The sequence below is a fragment of the Balaenoptera acutorostrata genome, chromosome 1 (genome assembly GCF_949987535.1).
Source record: "Balaenoptera acutorostrata chromosome 1, mBalAcu1.1, whole genome shotgun sequence".
Taxonomy (NCBI): Eukaryota; Metazoa; Chordata; class Mammalia; order Artiodactyla; family Balaenopteridae; genus Balaenoptera; species Balaenoptera acutorostrata.
Genome location: NC_080064.1, coordinates 43,595,423 through 43,609,888, shown reverse-complemented (window position 1 = coordinate 43,609,888; position 14,466 = coordinate 43,595,423). Strand labels below are relative to the sequence as shown.

Here is a 14,466-nt window from a genome sequence, read left to right as displayed (position 1 = left end):
AAAAACTCAGGATAGACATAATTTCCCATATTCTGGCTGCTGGCCCCAGAAGTATATCAATACTTTTCTAAATAGATGGTCTGATTTTTGTTTCAGTAACCATAATCACCATATCCACAGAATGATGATATAGGGGCTAACGCCTACTACCTGGCAGGTATTTTACGTACAGGCATACCTTGGAGATATAGCGGGCTTGGTCCCAGTCCACCACAATAAAGCAAGTATCGCAGTAAAGCAAGTCACGCAAATTTTTTGGTTTCCCAGTGCATATAAAAGTTATATTTACATTATACTGTAGCCTATGAAGTGTGCAGCAGCATTGTCTTAAAAAACAATGTATGTAATTTAAAAATACTTTATTGCTAAAAAATGCTAAACATCATCTGAGCCTTCAGTGAGCTGTAGTAGTAATATCAAAGATCACTGCTCACAGATCGTCATAACAAATACAGTAATAATGAAAAAGTTTGAAATATTGCGAGAATTACCAAAATGTGACAAACCACAAAGTGAGCAAATAATGTTGCAAAAATGGCGCCAATAGACTTGCTTGACACAAGGTTTGCCACAAACTTTCAATTTGTAAAAGGTAACATCTGCAAAATGCAATAAAGCAAGGTCTGCCTGTATATTATTAATTCACTTGTTCCACCGACAACTCTATAAAGTAGGTACTATTATTATCCCCATTGGACAGATGAGAAAACTGTGACAGACAGAGTGTCTAGTCTAGTCTACAGTGTCTAGTCCAATACATATAGTCTAGTTCCAGAATTCAAGGTCTTAACTAATATGCTATTGATATTTTGCCTTGCCTCTCTTCTCCAAGGATGTACTTAAGGAAGAAGGTGGTGGAAAGTTAGCAAACACATTTGTTCCTGTAACTATAATCTACCTATTAGTATTACACAGACAATATATTTAACTTAAAACTGTTTAAAGTTTTAACTCCATACTATCAAGAAGTTTTCAAGTTTTAATAGAAACCAGTATTTGGTCTTGGTTTACAGCCAAGTTATATATCATTTATACATAACTTTTTCTTTCTTTAACTACAGAGTTTACTCAGAAATCTACAGATTGACGGGACAACCAAGAGCAATTTAAAGATTTGGGGATAGTTTTTTTTTTAAGAATTAACATAGCAGGCCTGAAATAGCTATCCTCGGAAAAGCCTGCCTACAAAGTTGGCCGTTGGCTTGGTGTCTGGGAACCTGGATTTTAGGAGGGTTCCCACCACCTCACTATCATAAGGGCAGCTCACTGCACCTAATCTGTTTAAGCAAACAAAATGGCTTATGTTGAAGACCAGCTTTCCTTCTGGAAATCTGGACTCTTGCTTGGTGCTAGGTAAACAGTGCTTACATGACAAAAACCCCAATAAAAAACCTTAGGTGTTGAGTCTCTAATGAGCTTCCCTGGGAGACATTTCACAAGTGCTGTCACAATCTGTTGCTGGAGGAATTAAGCACACCCTGTATGATCCCACTGGGAGAAGATTCTTGGAAGCTTGGGCCTTAGTTTCTTCTGGATTTTGCCCCATGTGCCTTTTTCCTTTGCTGGTTTTACTTTGGATCCTTTGCTGTGATAAATCATAGCTGTGAGTACAGTTACAGGTTGTGCCTTCCAAGCAAATCACCAAACCTAGGGGGTGGTCTTGCAAACTGCCAACACAGTGCATATCCTTTACATATCTTTGAGAATAAAAGCATTTTGATAAGTCCATAATTCATGTTGGGATTTGCACAACTGAATTAACTATATATTTACAATATCCAAAGTTTCAGTAATTTTTAATAGACACAGTTGAAAATAAAATCTTGAGAACTACACAGAAAGAGAAATTTTAAGGTTTCTTGTTCAGATGATATTTTAATTTACTTTTAGTTTTCCCCATTAATTTCTAAATTTCTAATTTCTAAAATTGACTTTTCCAAAGAATTTCTTAGATAGAGATATATGTAAGTGGCAATAAGTGGAAAGAAATACATGTGGTAGATTAAATTTTCCAAAAATGGTCCCAACAAGAGGTAGAGTTCATGGCCCCTATCCTTGAAACTCTGTGACTGTCCCTAACCAATAAACATAGCAGAAGTGACTATGTGTGACTTCTGGTGTCATGGAAATGCCACAAATTTCTACCTTGTTTTCTTGGAGCCCAACCACCACACTGTGAGAAAGGCCAAGCAGCTGGAAAGAGAACTATATGGAGGAGCACCTAGGCCCCCAGCTCAACTTCCCAGGCATGTGAGTGAGCCACCTTGAAAGTGGATCCTTTGGCCCCCCCATCTCAACACATACACCCTTGCCCCTGCAATCAAGCCACCACAGGTGGCACTGCATGAAACAGAAATAAGTCATGAGGCCTAACCAAACTGCAGATTTGTGAGCAAAATAAATGACTGCTGCTATTTTAAGACACTTAGTTTAGGTTGGTTTGTTATATAGCACTATATTACTGATACAGTACATTATATTATCTAAGAAAGCCACCACTTCTACTTCTGGTATAATTTAAAATAAACTTAAATATCCAGTTTTAAGATAAGTAAGTACTAGGGATGTGATGTACAACATGATACATATAATGAACACTGCTGTGTGTTATATATGAAAGTGGTTAAGGGAGTAAATCCTAAGAGTTCTCATCACAAGGACAAAAATTTTTTTTTCTATTTCTTTGATTTTGTATTTATATGACATAATGGATGTTCACTAAACCTACTGTGATAATCATTTCACGATGTAGTAAGTCAAATCATTATACACTTTAAACTTACACAGTCTACTTACAAAGTCTATTATGTCTCAATAAAACTGGAAGAAAACATAAACTTAAATATCTGACAATATTCTCAATTAATAATGCATGCTATCTACAGGGTATTTTAAGTCAGGGTTTATTATTTTTGTTACTGCTGTGGTTTATCTTTTAAGGCAGAGTCAAATCTAGACAAACCCACACTATTAAATGCCTTACTACCAATCCATTCCCATCATGAACTTCAGGAATTTTGTTCTCTTATTTTAAAAGGCGTATTACACTCATCCCCCCTCCCCCATCTTTCTTTTTAAAACTTTTTATTGTTTTTGTTTTGTAAGTAAACCGCAAGTTGCCTTTTATCAGGGTCAGCCAAAGCTAAATCTCAAGTACTACTAAACCAGAGATCCAACTGATTTCAATTTGAATTATGTTAATTAAACAAAGAAAGGGTCTAATGCTACTTCCCACTTAGATTATAACATATGTTTATCTGGTTATAAGTCCCTCATTCCTTAACACAATGGCTATTCTCTCTTCTTTGAACAAACAAGCATGACTGAGATCTGGAAATATGATAGTAACAAAAACATCAGTACAACATAATTTGACAAGACTTTTGACCAGAATTATAGACTTCGGTATTTTAAAACCATGCCTACCAATAAGATACATGAAATATATTCCTATCTTTCTAATAAGGCAATGTAGTCTAATGAAAGCTCTCTTAATTATGGACCTATACATGTACTTATTACATGAAATAAAAAATAAATATGCTATGGTGATGAAAGAAAATTTCTAATTCAAGTTTGATGAGATTCAACAAACGGGACTGGGACAACTGGATAACCACAATCCAAAAAATGAACCTGGATCCATACCTCACACCACAAAGATTAACTCAAAGTGGACCATACATTAAATTAAATGTAAGAGCAAAAACTACAAAACTCTTGAAAGAAAATACAGGAATAAATCTTTGTTGTTTAGGATTAGGCAACGATTTCTCAGAAAAGCCACCAAAGGCAAAAGCAACAGAAGACTGATAAACTGGATTTCATCAAAATTTAAAATATGCATGCTTCTCAGGACACTATCAAGAAAGTAAAAAGACAACCCACAGACTTGAAGAAAAATCTGCAAGTCATATATCTGATATGGCTTGTATCCAGAATATATAAAATCACTCCTACAACTCAATAATAAGATTAAAAACCCCAACTAGAGGGCTTCCCTGGTGGCGCAGTGGTTGAGAGTCTGCCTGCCAATGCAGGGGACATGGGTTCGAGCCCTGGTCTGGGAAGATCCCACATGCCACGGAGCAGCTGGGCCCGTGAGCCACAGCTACTGAGTCTGCGCGTCTGAAGCCTGTGCTCCGCAACAAGAGAGGCCGCGACAGTGAGAGGCCCGCGCACCGTGATGAAGAGTGGCCCCCGCTTGCCACAACTAGAGAAAGCCCTCGCACAGAAACGAAGACCCAACACAGCCATAAATAAATAAATAAATAAAATTTAAAAAAACAAACAAACAAACAAAAAAAACCCCAACTAGAAAAATGGGCATGGCACTTCCCTGGCGGTCCAGTGGCTGGGACTTTGCCTTCCAGTGTGGGGGTGTGATCCCTGGTCGGGGAGTTGAGATCCCACGTGCCCTGAGGCTAGGAGGCCAAGGCATGAAGCAGAGGCAATGTTGTGACAAATTCAATGAAGACTTAAAAATAAATAAATAAATAAATAAAATAAAATAAGGGCAAAGAATGTGAATAGACATTTCTCCAGAAGAAATGTAAATGAAAACCACTAGAATGGCTATAAACAAAAAGACAATCACAAATGCTGGTGAGGATGTGGGGAAACAGAACCCTTACACAAGACGTAGAGGGTGGACCTGAGGGCGTGGGCAGGGGGAAGGGGAAGCTGGGACGAAGGGAGAGAGTGGCATGGACCTATATACACTACCAGACGTAAAACAGGTAGCTAGTGGGAAGCAGCCACATAGCACAGGGAGATCAGCTCGGTGCTTTGTGACCACCTAGAGGGGTGGGATAGGGAGGGTGGGAGGGAGGGAGATGCAAGAGGGAGGGGATGTGGGGATATATGTATATGTATAGCTGATTCACTTCGTTATACAGCAGAAACTAACACAACACTGTAAAGCAATTATACTCCAATAGAGATGTTAAAAAAAAAAAAGAACCCTTACACATTATGAGTAGAAATATTATGTGCAGCTGCTTTGAAAAGTAGTTTAGCAGTTTTTCAAAAAGTTAAACATAGAGTTACCATGTTACCCAGTAACTCCACTCCTAGGTATACACTTAAGAGAAATGAAAACATGCGTCCCCACACAAAAACATCATATGCAAGTGTTCACAGCAGCATTATTCATAATGGTCAAAAAATGAAAACAACCCAAATGTTCATCAACTGATGAATGGATAAACAAAATGTGGTATATCATTCAAAGGAATATTATTCAGCAATAAAAAAGAATTAAGTCCTGATACATGCTACAACATGGATTAACCTTGAAAACATTATGCTAAGTGAAAGAAGCCAGTCACAAAATACCACATACTGTATGATCCTAAATATATGAAATGTCCAGAATAGGCAAGTCTAGAGACAGAAAATAGATTAGTAGTTGCCAGGGATTGGAGGAAAGGCAGGGGCAAGGGTAAGTGAGGGTAAGAGGTATAGGGAATGACTTCTTCATATGTATGGTGTTTCTTTTTGGGGTGATAAAAATGTGCTAAAATTATATTATGGTGATGGCTGCACAACTTCGTAAATATACTAAAACCCACTAAAGTATAAAGTTTAAATGAGTGAACTTTATGGTGTGTAAATTATATATCAATAAACCTGGTTTAAAAAAATTCTCATGAGAAATTAATGAATACTGATATAAACAAAAAGTCTATGCAGAAAAACATTCTAGGGAGAGAACCTGGGATCCAAGGATAACTTAAACATATATTCTAGTTTAAAAGTATCTATGGTCAGACAACTCAGTTCTAAACCGATAATCTAGACTTGGGAAGTCCAGTTTAGAAGCCACTAGTCACATGTGGCTATTGAGCACCTGAATGTGGCTAATTCAAAGTGCAAAATACACCCAGGAGAGTGACGACTTAGTGCGGGGGGGTGGGGGGGGGCGGTGGAGGGAGAGAGGGAGGGAGGGAGAGAAAATGAAGTATCTCATTAATGAATGAATTTTTATATTGATTACATGTTGAAATGGTATTATTTTGGATACGATGAGTTAAATAAAATACATTATTAAAATTAATTTCCTTTGCTTATGCAAGTTGTGACATCTGGTCATATCACCTAATCTTAATGAAGAAAACTGGTCAATTCCCCAGCTGCAGGGGTCTCCCAGATTATCTTCACTCTGCTCCCTCCCCTCCTCACTTCCTCTGCAATTCCCCATGAGTGGAACACTGCTGTCTCTATCTATGGTACAAAGGAAGAATGAAGTCATCTGAGCTAACACAGCTTACCTGAAAATCCCAATAACCAAGTGGTGCCCAAACTTTGCTACACATCAGAATCAAGCTGGGAGTTGAAAAACCCCAATGCCCAGGTGACACACCACAGCAACTACAACAAGAATGTCTGGGAATGGGAGCCATGTGTCAGAATTGTTAAAAGATTCCCAGGTGATTCTAATGTGCAGCAAACTTTGGGAACCAATGCACTAATCATTTAGGCAGGTGGGAAGCTTTGGGGAATGAGAATTAAAATCAAAGACTCAAAAAACTGGAAGGAGCTTAAAATCCTACCTATAGCATGCTGCCTCTAAGAACCTAAAACTAAATCAACCCAAAACAAGAAAGGTATCAAATTAGCTACATTTTCTTTTTCTTTTTTTTGGGGCCACATCCCTTTGGGGTCTCAGATGACAATACATCTTCTAAAAGTAGCTGATTCCAAAGTCTTATTAACCTACCAGGGCAGAATAATCTTCCAAAGTAACTAAAACAATTTATATTCCCATCAGTGTTAGATGGAAGTTCTCAAAATTTTACCAACATGCCATTCTGTGGCTTTAAAATTTATGTCCTAATAAAAAGTTTTTTTAAGTTAACAATTATTTAGGACTAATTATATGCTTGGTACTAAGAGCATTACAAACACTAATTCATTTAAGTTTCACACTATCAGCAAGAGTACAGATAATATTATTATTCCTATTATATAGGAGAAAACCAAAGCACAGGGAGGATAAATAAACTTGCTCAAGTGGTGGTACAAGGATTCAAACCCAGACCATCTGGCTCCAGAGTCCATGCTCTTAAAAATGTAATGCTGCCTCTCACTATTATTTAAAAACTGTATATCTTAATCACAGATTGACTGATTATGCAAAGATTAATTCATAAGGATGATAAATAAAAAAAATCATACATATAGTGGAAATACTAAATCACACAACTATTAAAAATTATGTGTTAAAAAATCATTCAAAATTCACAATTATTTATCAGGCCCCTACTTTGTGGCAGGTAACTGTTCTAGGCACTGAGGATACAGTGGTGTTATGGAGTGAATGTTTGTGGGCCCCCCACCCCAATTCAGACAATGAAGCCCTAACCCCAGTGTGACTGTATTTGGAGTAAAGGAAGTAAGTTAAGATTAAATAAGGTCCTAAGGGTGGGGCCCCAATCCAGTAAGTGTCCTTCTAAGAAGAGACACAAGAGAGCTCTCATTCATGCTCACTCTCAGTGTGTACCACCAAGGAAAGGTCCCGTAAGGACATAGTGAGAAGGTGGCTGTCTACAAGCCAGGAAGAAAGTCCTCACCAGAAACCAAATCAACAGGAACCTTGATCTTGGACTTCTAGCCTCCAAAACTGTGAGAAAATAAATTTCTGTTGTTAAAGCCACTCAGTCTGTGGTGTTTTGTTATAGCAGTGCAAGCATTCTAAGACAAAGTCCTCATGGAGATTATAGTCAGGTATAGACAGACAATAAACAGGATACCATGTAAATCTGGCTAATGATGCAAGACCATGAAGAAAAAGAAACTACTGGGAGGGTAGAGATTATTTTAGATAGAGTGGTCAGCAAGGTCTCTCCAAAGAGATTTCACGTGGGCAGAAATTTGAATAAAGTGAGGGTGTGAACCCTGGAAGTCTGGAAGAAATGCCTTCTAGGCAGAGGGGAAAGCAAATGCAAATCCCTGAAGCAGAAAAAACTTGGCCTGAGAAAAAGAAAACAGGCCGATGTTGTTAGAATGGTGTGATCAAGCAAGGTGAGGTGAGGGAGTAGTGACGGCTCAAATGACATGAAGTTATGGTTAAGTAACTTAGATTCCATTCCAAGGGAGGTGGGAAACCAATAAGGGGATTTGAGCAGGCAAGTGACATGGTCTATTTACACTTAAATTGTTTAAAAATACACAAAGAGTTCATACAGGGTACATATATATAATTTGAGGGATGTATCTGTACATAAAAAGCCTTAACGATGAAATTCCTTCTGGAAAAAATTAAAAAGCCAAACTCCATTTACTTGATCCATGTTATCCATTCTGAAGGACCTTGAAATGCAGGTCTATTAAGCTGGGCTAAAACAGACAGGTAGCAGGTACTGACTTAACTGTAGAAATTTCTAGAAAGAAGTTTTAGTAACTTGAATTGTAACTCATTCCAAAGACAGAACATCAAAAATGTTCTTGTTGGGTGGCTAAATGGTGAGCTACTGAAAGAGGCTAGGCTGCCCTGTTTTACAACTATCTAAAGACCTGATTGATTTGTAGAGATGATCCAAATTGGCCTAAACACTATCAGCTCTTCTACTTCCTCAGTCTTCTAGAGAAGGCACTGTTGAATCCCTAAAATACCTATCTACTCACACTGGGCTTAATGTAGTTGACTGGTTATCTGTATATAAGCTTCTGGGTAACTGTAGGTGGCCCCAACCCACCCATGTAATTTCACAATAAAGAAAACCTTACCCCTTTTGTGCCTCCAACCCTATACTCCCTTCTTAAGCTCTAGAATGTATTCTGATTCACAAAAATAGATGGAAGAATTTAGACACATACATAGGAAATCAGGCAGAGTCGTCAAAAATACCTAGAAAATGAACACAAGCCCTAAGTTCTGACACTTTAATACTGAATCTGGCCTCAAAAGAAAATGATACTTCCCCTCACCCCTAAACTTACAAGCTGAATATCCATACTATCTAAGCACAAATGCATTTTTCTATACTATTGTATCATTAACAATGCTAGGAAAATAGTGTCCATTATTAGGCAAACAAATATATGCAACTGAATAAGTAAAATAGGCCAAATAATTAAAAACTCAAACATCATTTCCAAAACTGGTTGCTGAATTGGCTGCCCACCTGCTTCTAGCCACTGGCTAGAAATACAGAGGTACAGTCAATGGAAAAAAAAATTTTTTAATACTTATTTTCAAACACTAAATTCTTGTTTCTCAAAATGTCATGCAATCAAGTACATATTTAGGTTGAACACACCAAAATTTTTCAGAAAAGCAGGCAATATCCATGAAATTGTTAACCAACCACAATAATCCAAAATATGTTTTTATTCCATGAATAAGGAACAGTAATTAAAGCAGTGGTTTATTAATGTATTGGGTTGGTCAAAAAGTGCCTTTGGTTTTTAAGTAAATATCAAAGACATTTTTCATTTTCACCAAGAACTTTATTGAACAACATATTCACCGTTTTTTTCCACTACCTTCTGCCATTTTTCAGGCAACTGCGTAATTCCATCTTCCCAAAACTTTTTATCTTTTTGAGCAAAGAACTGTTCCAGGTGCCTTTTACAGTCTTCCAGGGAATTGAAATTTTTTCCATTAAGAGAATTTTGGAAGGACCGAAATAAATGGAAATCCGCAGGTGCAATGTCTGGTGAATATGGCGGATCAATCAGAACTTCCCAGCCAAGCTGTAACAGTTTTTGCCTGGTCATCAAAGAAACAACATGCAGTCTGGCGTTATCCTGATGGAAGATTATGTGTTTTCTGTTGACTAATTCTGGACACTTTTCATCAAGTGCTGCTTTCAGTTGGTCTAACTGGGAGCAGTACTTGTTGGAATGAATCGTTTGGTTTTCCGGAAGGAGCTCATAATAGAGGACTCCCTTCCAATCCCACCATATACACAATATCACCTTCTCTGGATGAAGACTGGCCTTTGGTGTGGTTGGTGGTAGTTCATTTCGCTTGCCCCATGATCTCTGTACATTATTGTACAGTATCCACTTTTCATCGCCGGTCACAATTTGTTTTAAAAACAGAACGTTTTCATTACGTTTAAGTAGAGAATCGCATGCGGAAATATGGTCAAGAAGGTTTTCTTCGCTTAACTTATGTGGAACCCAAATGTCAACGCGATTAACATAACCAAGCTGGTGCAAGTGATTTTCACTGCTTGATTTGGACACTTTGAGTATGTCGGCTTTCTCCCACGTGGTATAACATTGAGTGTTCTCAATTAATGTCTCAATTTGATCGCTATCAACTTCAACTGGTCTACCCGACTGTGGAGCATCATCCAGCAAGAAACCTCTAGCACGAAACTTTGCAAACCACTTTTGACACACACGTTTGATCAGTCACAGCACCTTCTCCATACACTGCACAGATCTTTTTTTGCATTTTGGCAGTGTTTTTACCTTTCTTGAAATAATAAAGCACAGTATGGTGAAAATGTTGCTTTATTTCTTCCATCTTTAATATTAAAATGGCTACAAAAAATGCACCAATTTTGATGAGTCTTTTTTTAAATGCACGCTAATATGACAGCTGTTTCATCAATCTAACAAAATTGTTTTGAATGAAGTTAAAGACAATTAAGTGCTACTAGAGCCATCTTACGGAAAAAAATGAACGAAACTTTTGGCCAACCCAACAGTTCAGTACTAGAAAAAATATGTAAAAAACAATTTAAAAAACCACACCTCTATTGTACTCTTCATTATGGATGAAAAAAACAACTCTGCTAAAGTTTAAATTCCTTTTTTCCTAAGAAAAACTTTTTTGTGAAAGGTTTTGCAAAATATGTCCCTATTTCAAGCAGTGACAATGGAAAGGGTGAGTCATTCAAATGTGCTCCCCTCCTTCCCAGCCACCATCACAAATGACCTTATCAAAAACAAGCACAGGCTGGCAAGGTAACATCCAAACACAATGGTTTTTCAATAGTACCAGTAACGCCAAACTATAACTTAAATTTACTGTAGAAAGGTAATATATTTCAGAACTGAGTATTCTGGCTATTAGAGAAAAATGCCATATATTAAAATCCCATTAAATGAAAGTAATCAAAAATAAAATTTACTTACTTTAGCGATCTGCAGCAACACAATGCAGTGTTTAATTGATTCTACCATGCTCTATAAAAACAAAACACTGATTTTAGGATCTTCCCCCAAATGGCCATACAATGCTAAAACTTAAAATATAAAAGTCAGTTCAAATATACAGGGTTTAAGTCTATTCTACATAAAAAATACCCTCTCTGGATTTCCAGTGGGTTCTAACATGCTGATAGTGTCAAATGAAATTATCATTAGCAATTCTATGAATTGTTTGGAAATACCAAAAAATTGTTAATTTATACTGAATAACATCTAAAGGGTCTTTCAACAGTTCAAACATAAAGTGATGCGAATTTGATTAACTTCCAAATTCTTAGGTCATCAGCAGGCAATCCCAATGTAAATTCCTAAAACGTCTATTCAAGACTTTCATGGAATTATGGAGAGTAAAGGATCCTATCAAAATATTGGTGAACCTGGAATACTACCATGTCTGTTTTTAAAATGCTTTTATCAAAATACAAATCTTATTAGAAACCCATTATATAATGTCAGAAGGCCAGTACATCAGAAAACTCAAATCACTATATATTTAATTATAAAAAAGAGAATATACATTGTGCATGGATGAAACCTTTTATCCAAGGGTCTCAAACAGACAAGACCAGAAACAGATAAAATGGCACACGAAGTCAATTCAATTAAAGGGATTATTCTATTCACTTAAAGTCCTTTAAGATAGGAGATAATACAATTCTTAAACACCTTTGTAAAAATTCATAAAAATTAAAAACTCAATTGCTCTTATTAATAGTAGCAACTTAAAATAGAAACATTTTAAGGCACTTTCTAATGCAAAGCCAGAGTTTATCAAACATATAACTTACATTTGTTGTCTCTTTGAGAGTTTCAATTTTCTGTGAAAAATAATAAATTTAAACAGAAATTATCAGAAACACAAAGAGGTATCGTTGTTTTTTACTGGTTGGTCATTTAAAGAATTTTACCAAAATGTACTCATTACTCTAAATCAGTTCAGGCAGGTTGGGGAGTGCTTTTGGTTAAACTTTTTAATTTAAATCAAACATTTAAATAAAAAATTCAGACATTTTATGGATTATATCCTCAAATAAAATTCATGTGATTCAATTCAAGATTTGTAAGACTAATATAAAACATTCTTATCCCTTACCTGAAAACAATTTTTGTTTTTTCTATAGGATTCACTATGTGATTTTAAAATGCTTATTTTAGAATCACCTTAAATTTTGCAAAGTTGTTTAAAAAATGACATGAGACTAAATTCCAAAACTAAGAAGGTGAGCTAAACATGAGTTACTACTATTACCAAGTGTAAAAGACAAATGCAAGGCTATGGTTAACAGAAATGCAAAAAAATAAAATGATGCTGCATCAGGAAATCTAGTCAAGGAGAAGAAAAATGTTAATTGAAAAAAAGAAAACAATATTCAAACTACAAAGTAGTTGTCAGAAACCCAAAGGGAGGAACTATAATTAAAGCAACATTCATTTTGTTCCCTCATGTGTGGCTTCTGGTTTATTTTGAAAATTTTGCTGGTTGCTTTATTAATATCTGAAGTGACCACATGTAAATTTAATAACTTTCAATCTTCAACATATGATACTTGAAGAGAAAGAACTTATTCCTAAAGGTGGTACTTACAAAAAGGGTATCATAATAAAATTTTCTGTGTTACTCTTTTGTTCAATTATGAAACCATACCAGAAATTCACCAGAAAACTCCACTTGAAATCTATATGACATACTATCATAATAGGTCAACAGTACTATTATAGTAGTCAAAACACCGAGGTCCTTCTATTACTTCTCCAAAAGGCTCTTGGTTTCAAAAATTTTAAAGTCAAAATCATGATTATAGAAGTTACCTTTCTCTGTTCATCATCTTTGCAGTTTTGAAGTTTGTCATCAAAAAGCTACAGGATTAAGAAAAAAATGATTATAGCGTCAAGCCTGTACTACATAGTACACATTTACTAAGCAAAGAAAAGCAAACATATTTCTGCCAGGGATGGTTTATACATGCATTAAATGTATAATTAATGTTTACTAAAATACAAGATAACACACATTTTTTCAAGGCATTGTTATCAAGTCAGATTCTATTGAACTATTTTAAACAGTCAAGATCAATTACTCTGGTAGAATTACACGCAAAAGAAAACATATGACTTTAAGAACTTAAAATATCAGTTCAAACCTAAGTTTTTTCTGCCTTGTCATCCAAGTTTATCAACATTCCTTGTTCTTTCCAGGAGCTTTGCTTGTAATTAATTTTAAAGTGGGAGTTGAAGGAGACAATTTTAATAATGATAAAGGAAGTAGAGAAGTAAACTCTCCCAATCCCCCAACTCCCCCAAAATGAAAAATGGCCTTAGAAATCGAGCCACTTAAAATTTACCAGTTTCACACAACTTTTAAACAAAATATGAATCTAATCTTGTCTTATTTTCTTCTGATTATGTTTAGGTTAGCTTTAAAAACTACTGAAAAACCAGTAAGGGTTGTAAAGTAACATCAAGTAACTATTTTTACTCAAAATCCAGCTCAGTAACATTTACTACTTTATATAAAGTCAATATATAATCGAATGCCATACCTTTAACTGTTCTATCAAGATTTGTAGGTAAGCATCAGCCTCTGTAAGTTTCTTATCAAAGTCTTGGACACTAGGAACAAATCCTGAATCCAAACCCTAGAGGGAAAAAAATTGCAATAAATCCCAGCAATGTCTAATAGTACAAAAGATACTTCACCCTTCATACATGACATCTCATTTTTCTAAATTAAAAATAGAACTTTTACATAAATAATAGGTCTATTTAAATTATCTAAATTCTCTAAGAATAGTGGTACATCAATCTCCTTCAAGAACTTCTAGCACTGTTCCCTGTTCATCAATTACATGTGCTGCTGTTCAAATTAGAATTTACCCTGCTTTTTCAGAATCATTTTCTTCTCTCCCAAAAGCCCCATAATGGGCTCCAAAGCAACAGTAATTTAGCTAAAGGAACATATACAAAACAACCTAGATTACCTCCTATTTCCCCCCTACTTTTTGTTCAGTTCAATCCTCCAGTCCCTTAATCTCAAATTCATATTCCCACTATTTAGTTCTCCTATTCCCTAAACTACCCCATTAGCTCTGATGTTTTCCTCCTCTTCCCTTATTTAAAAAAAAAAAGAAGAAAACTCAAAATTCTCACCTCATCTAAGAGCGTCCTCCCTAAGTGAAAGTGACAACACTTCTGTCTTAAGTTCCCTACTCATTTTCACCCTTGGCATGAACACTACACTCTGGACACCTCGTAAATGTTTATTTATTTAGAGGGCCCACTTATTTCTCAGTTTAA

At 35.9% G+C, this 14,466-nt stretch overlaps 1 protein-coding gene across 6 annotated transcripts in view; it reads right to left on the bottom strand.

The window, feature by feature from the left end:
• OSBPL9 (oxysterol binding protein like 9) overlaps positions 1-14,466 on the bottom strand; it is a 164,779-nt gene that overhangs the window by 35,010 nt on the left and 115,303 nt on the right. For all 6 annotated transcript variants that reach the window (XM_007164473.2, XM_007164472.3, XM_007164470.2 and 3 more), the window contains 4 exons: positions 13,713-13,808; positions 12,982-13,029; positions 11,961-11,990; positions 11,098-11,148 (listed from right to left, as the gene is read on the bottom strand). In XM_007164473.2, the coding sequence (XP_007164535.2) occupies positions 11,098-11,148; positions 11,961-11,990; positions 12,982-13,029; positions 13,713-13,808 (225 nt within the window). The remainder of the gene's footprint in view (positions 1-11,097; positions 11,149-11,960; positions 11,991-12,981; positions 13,030-13,712; positions 13,809-14,466) is intronic.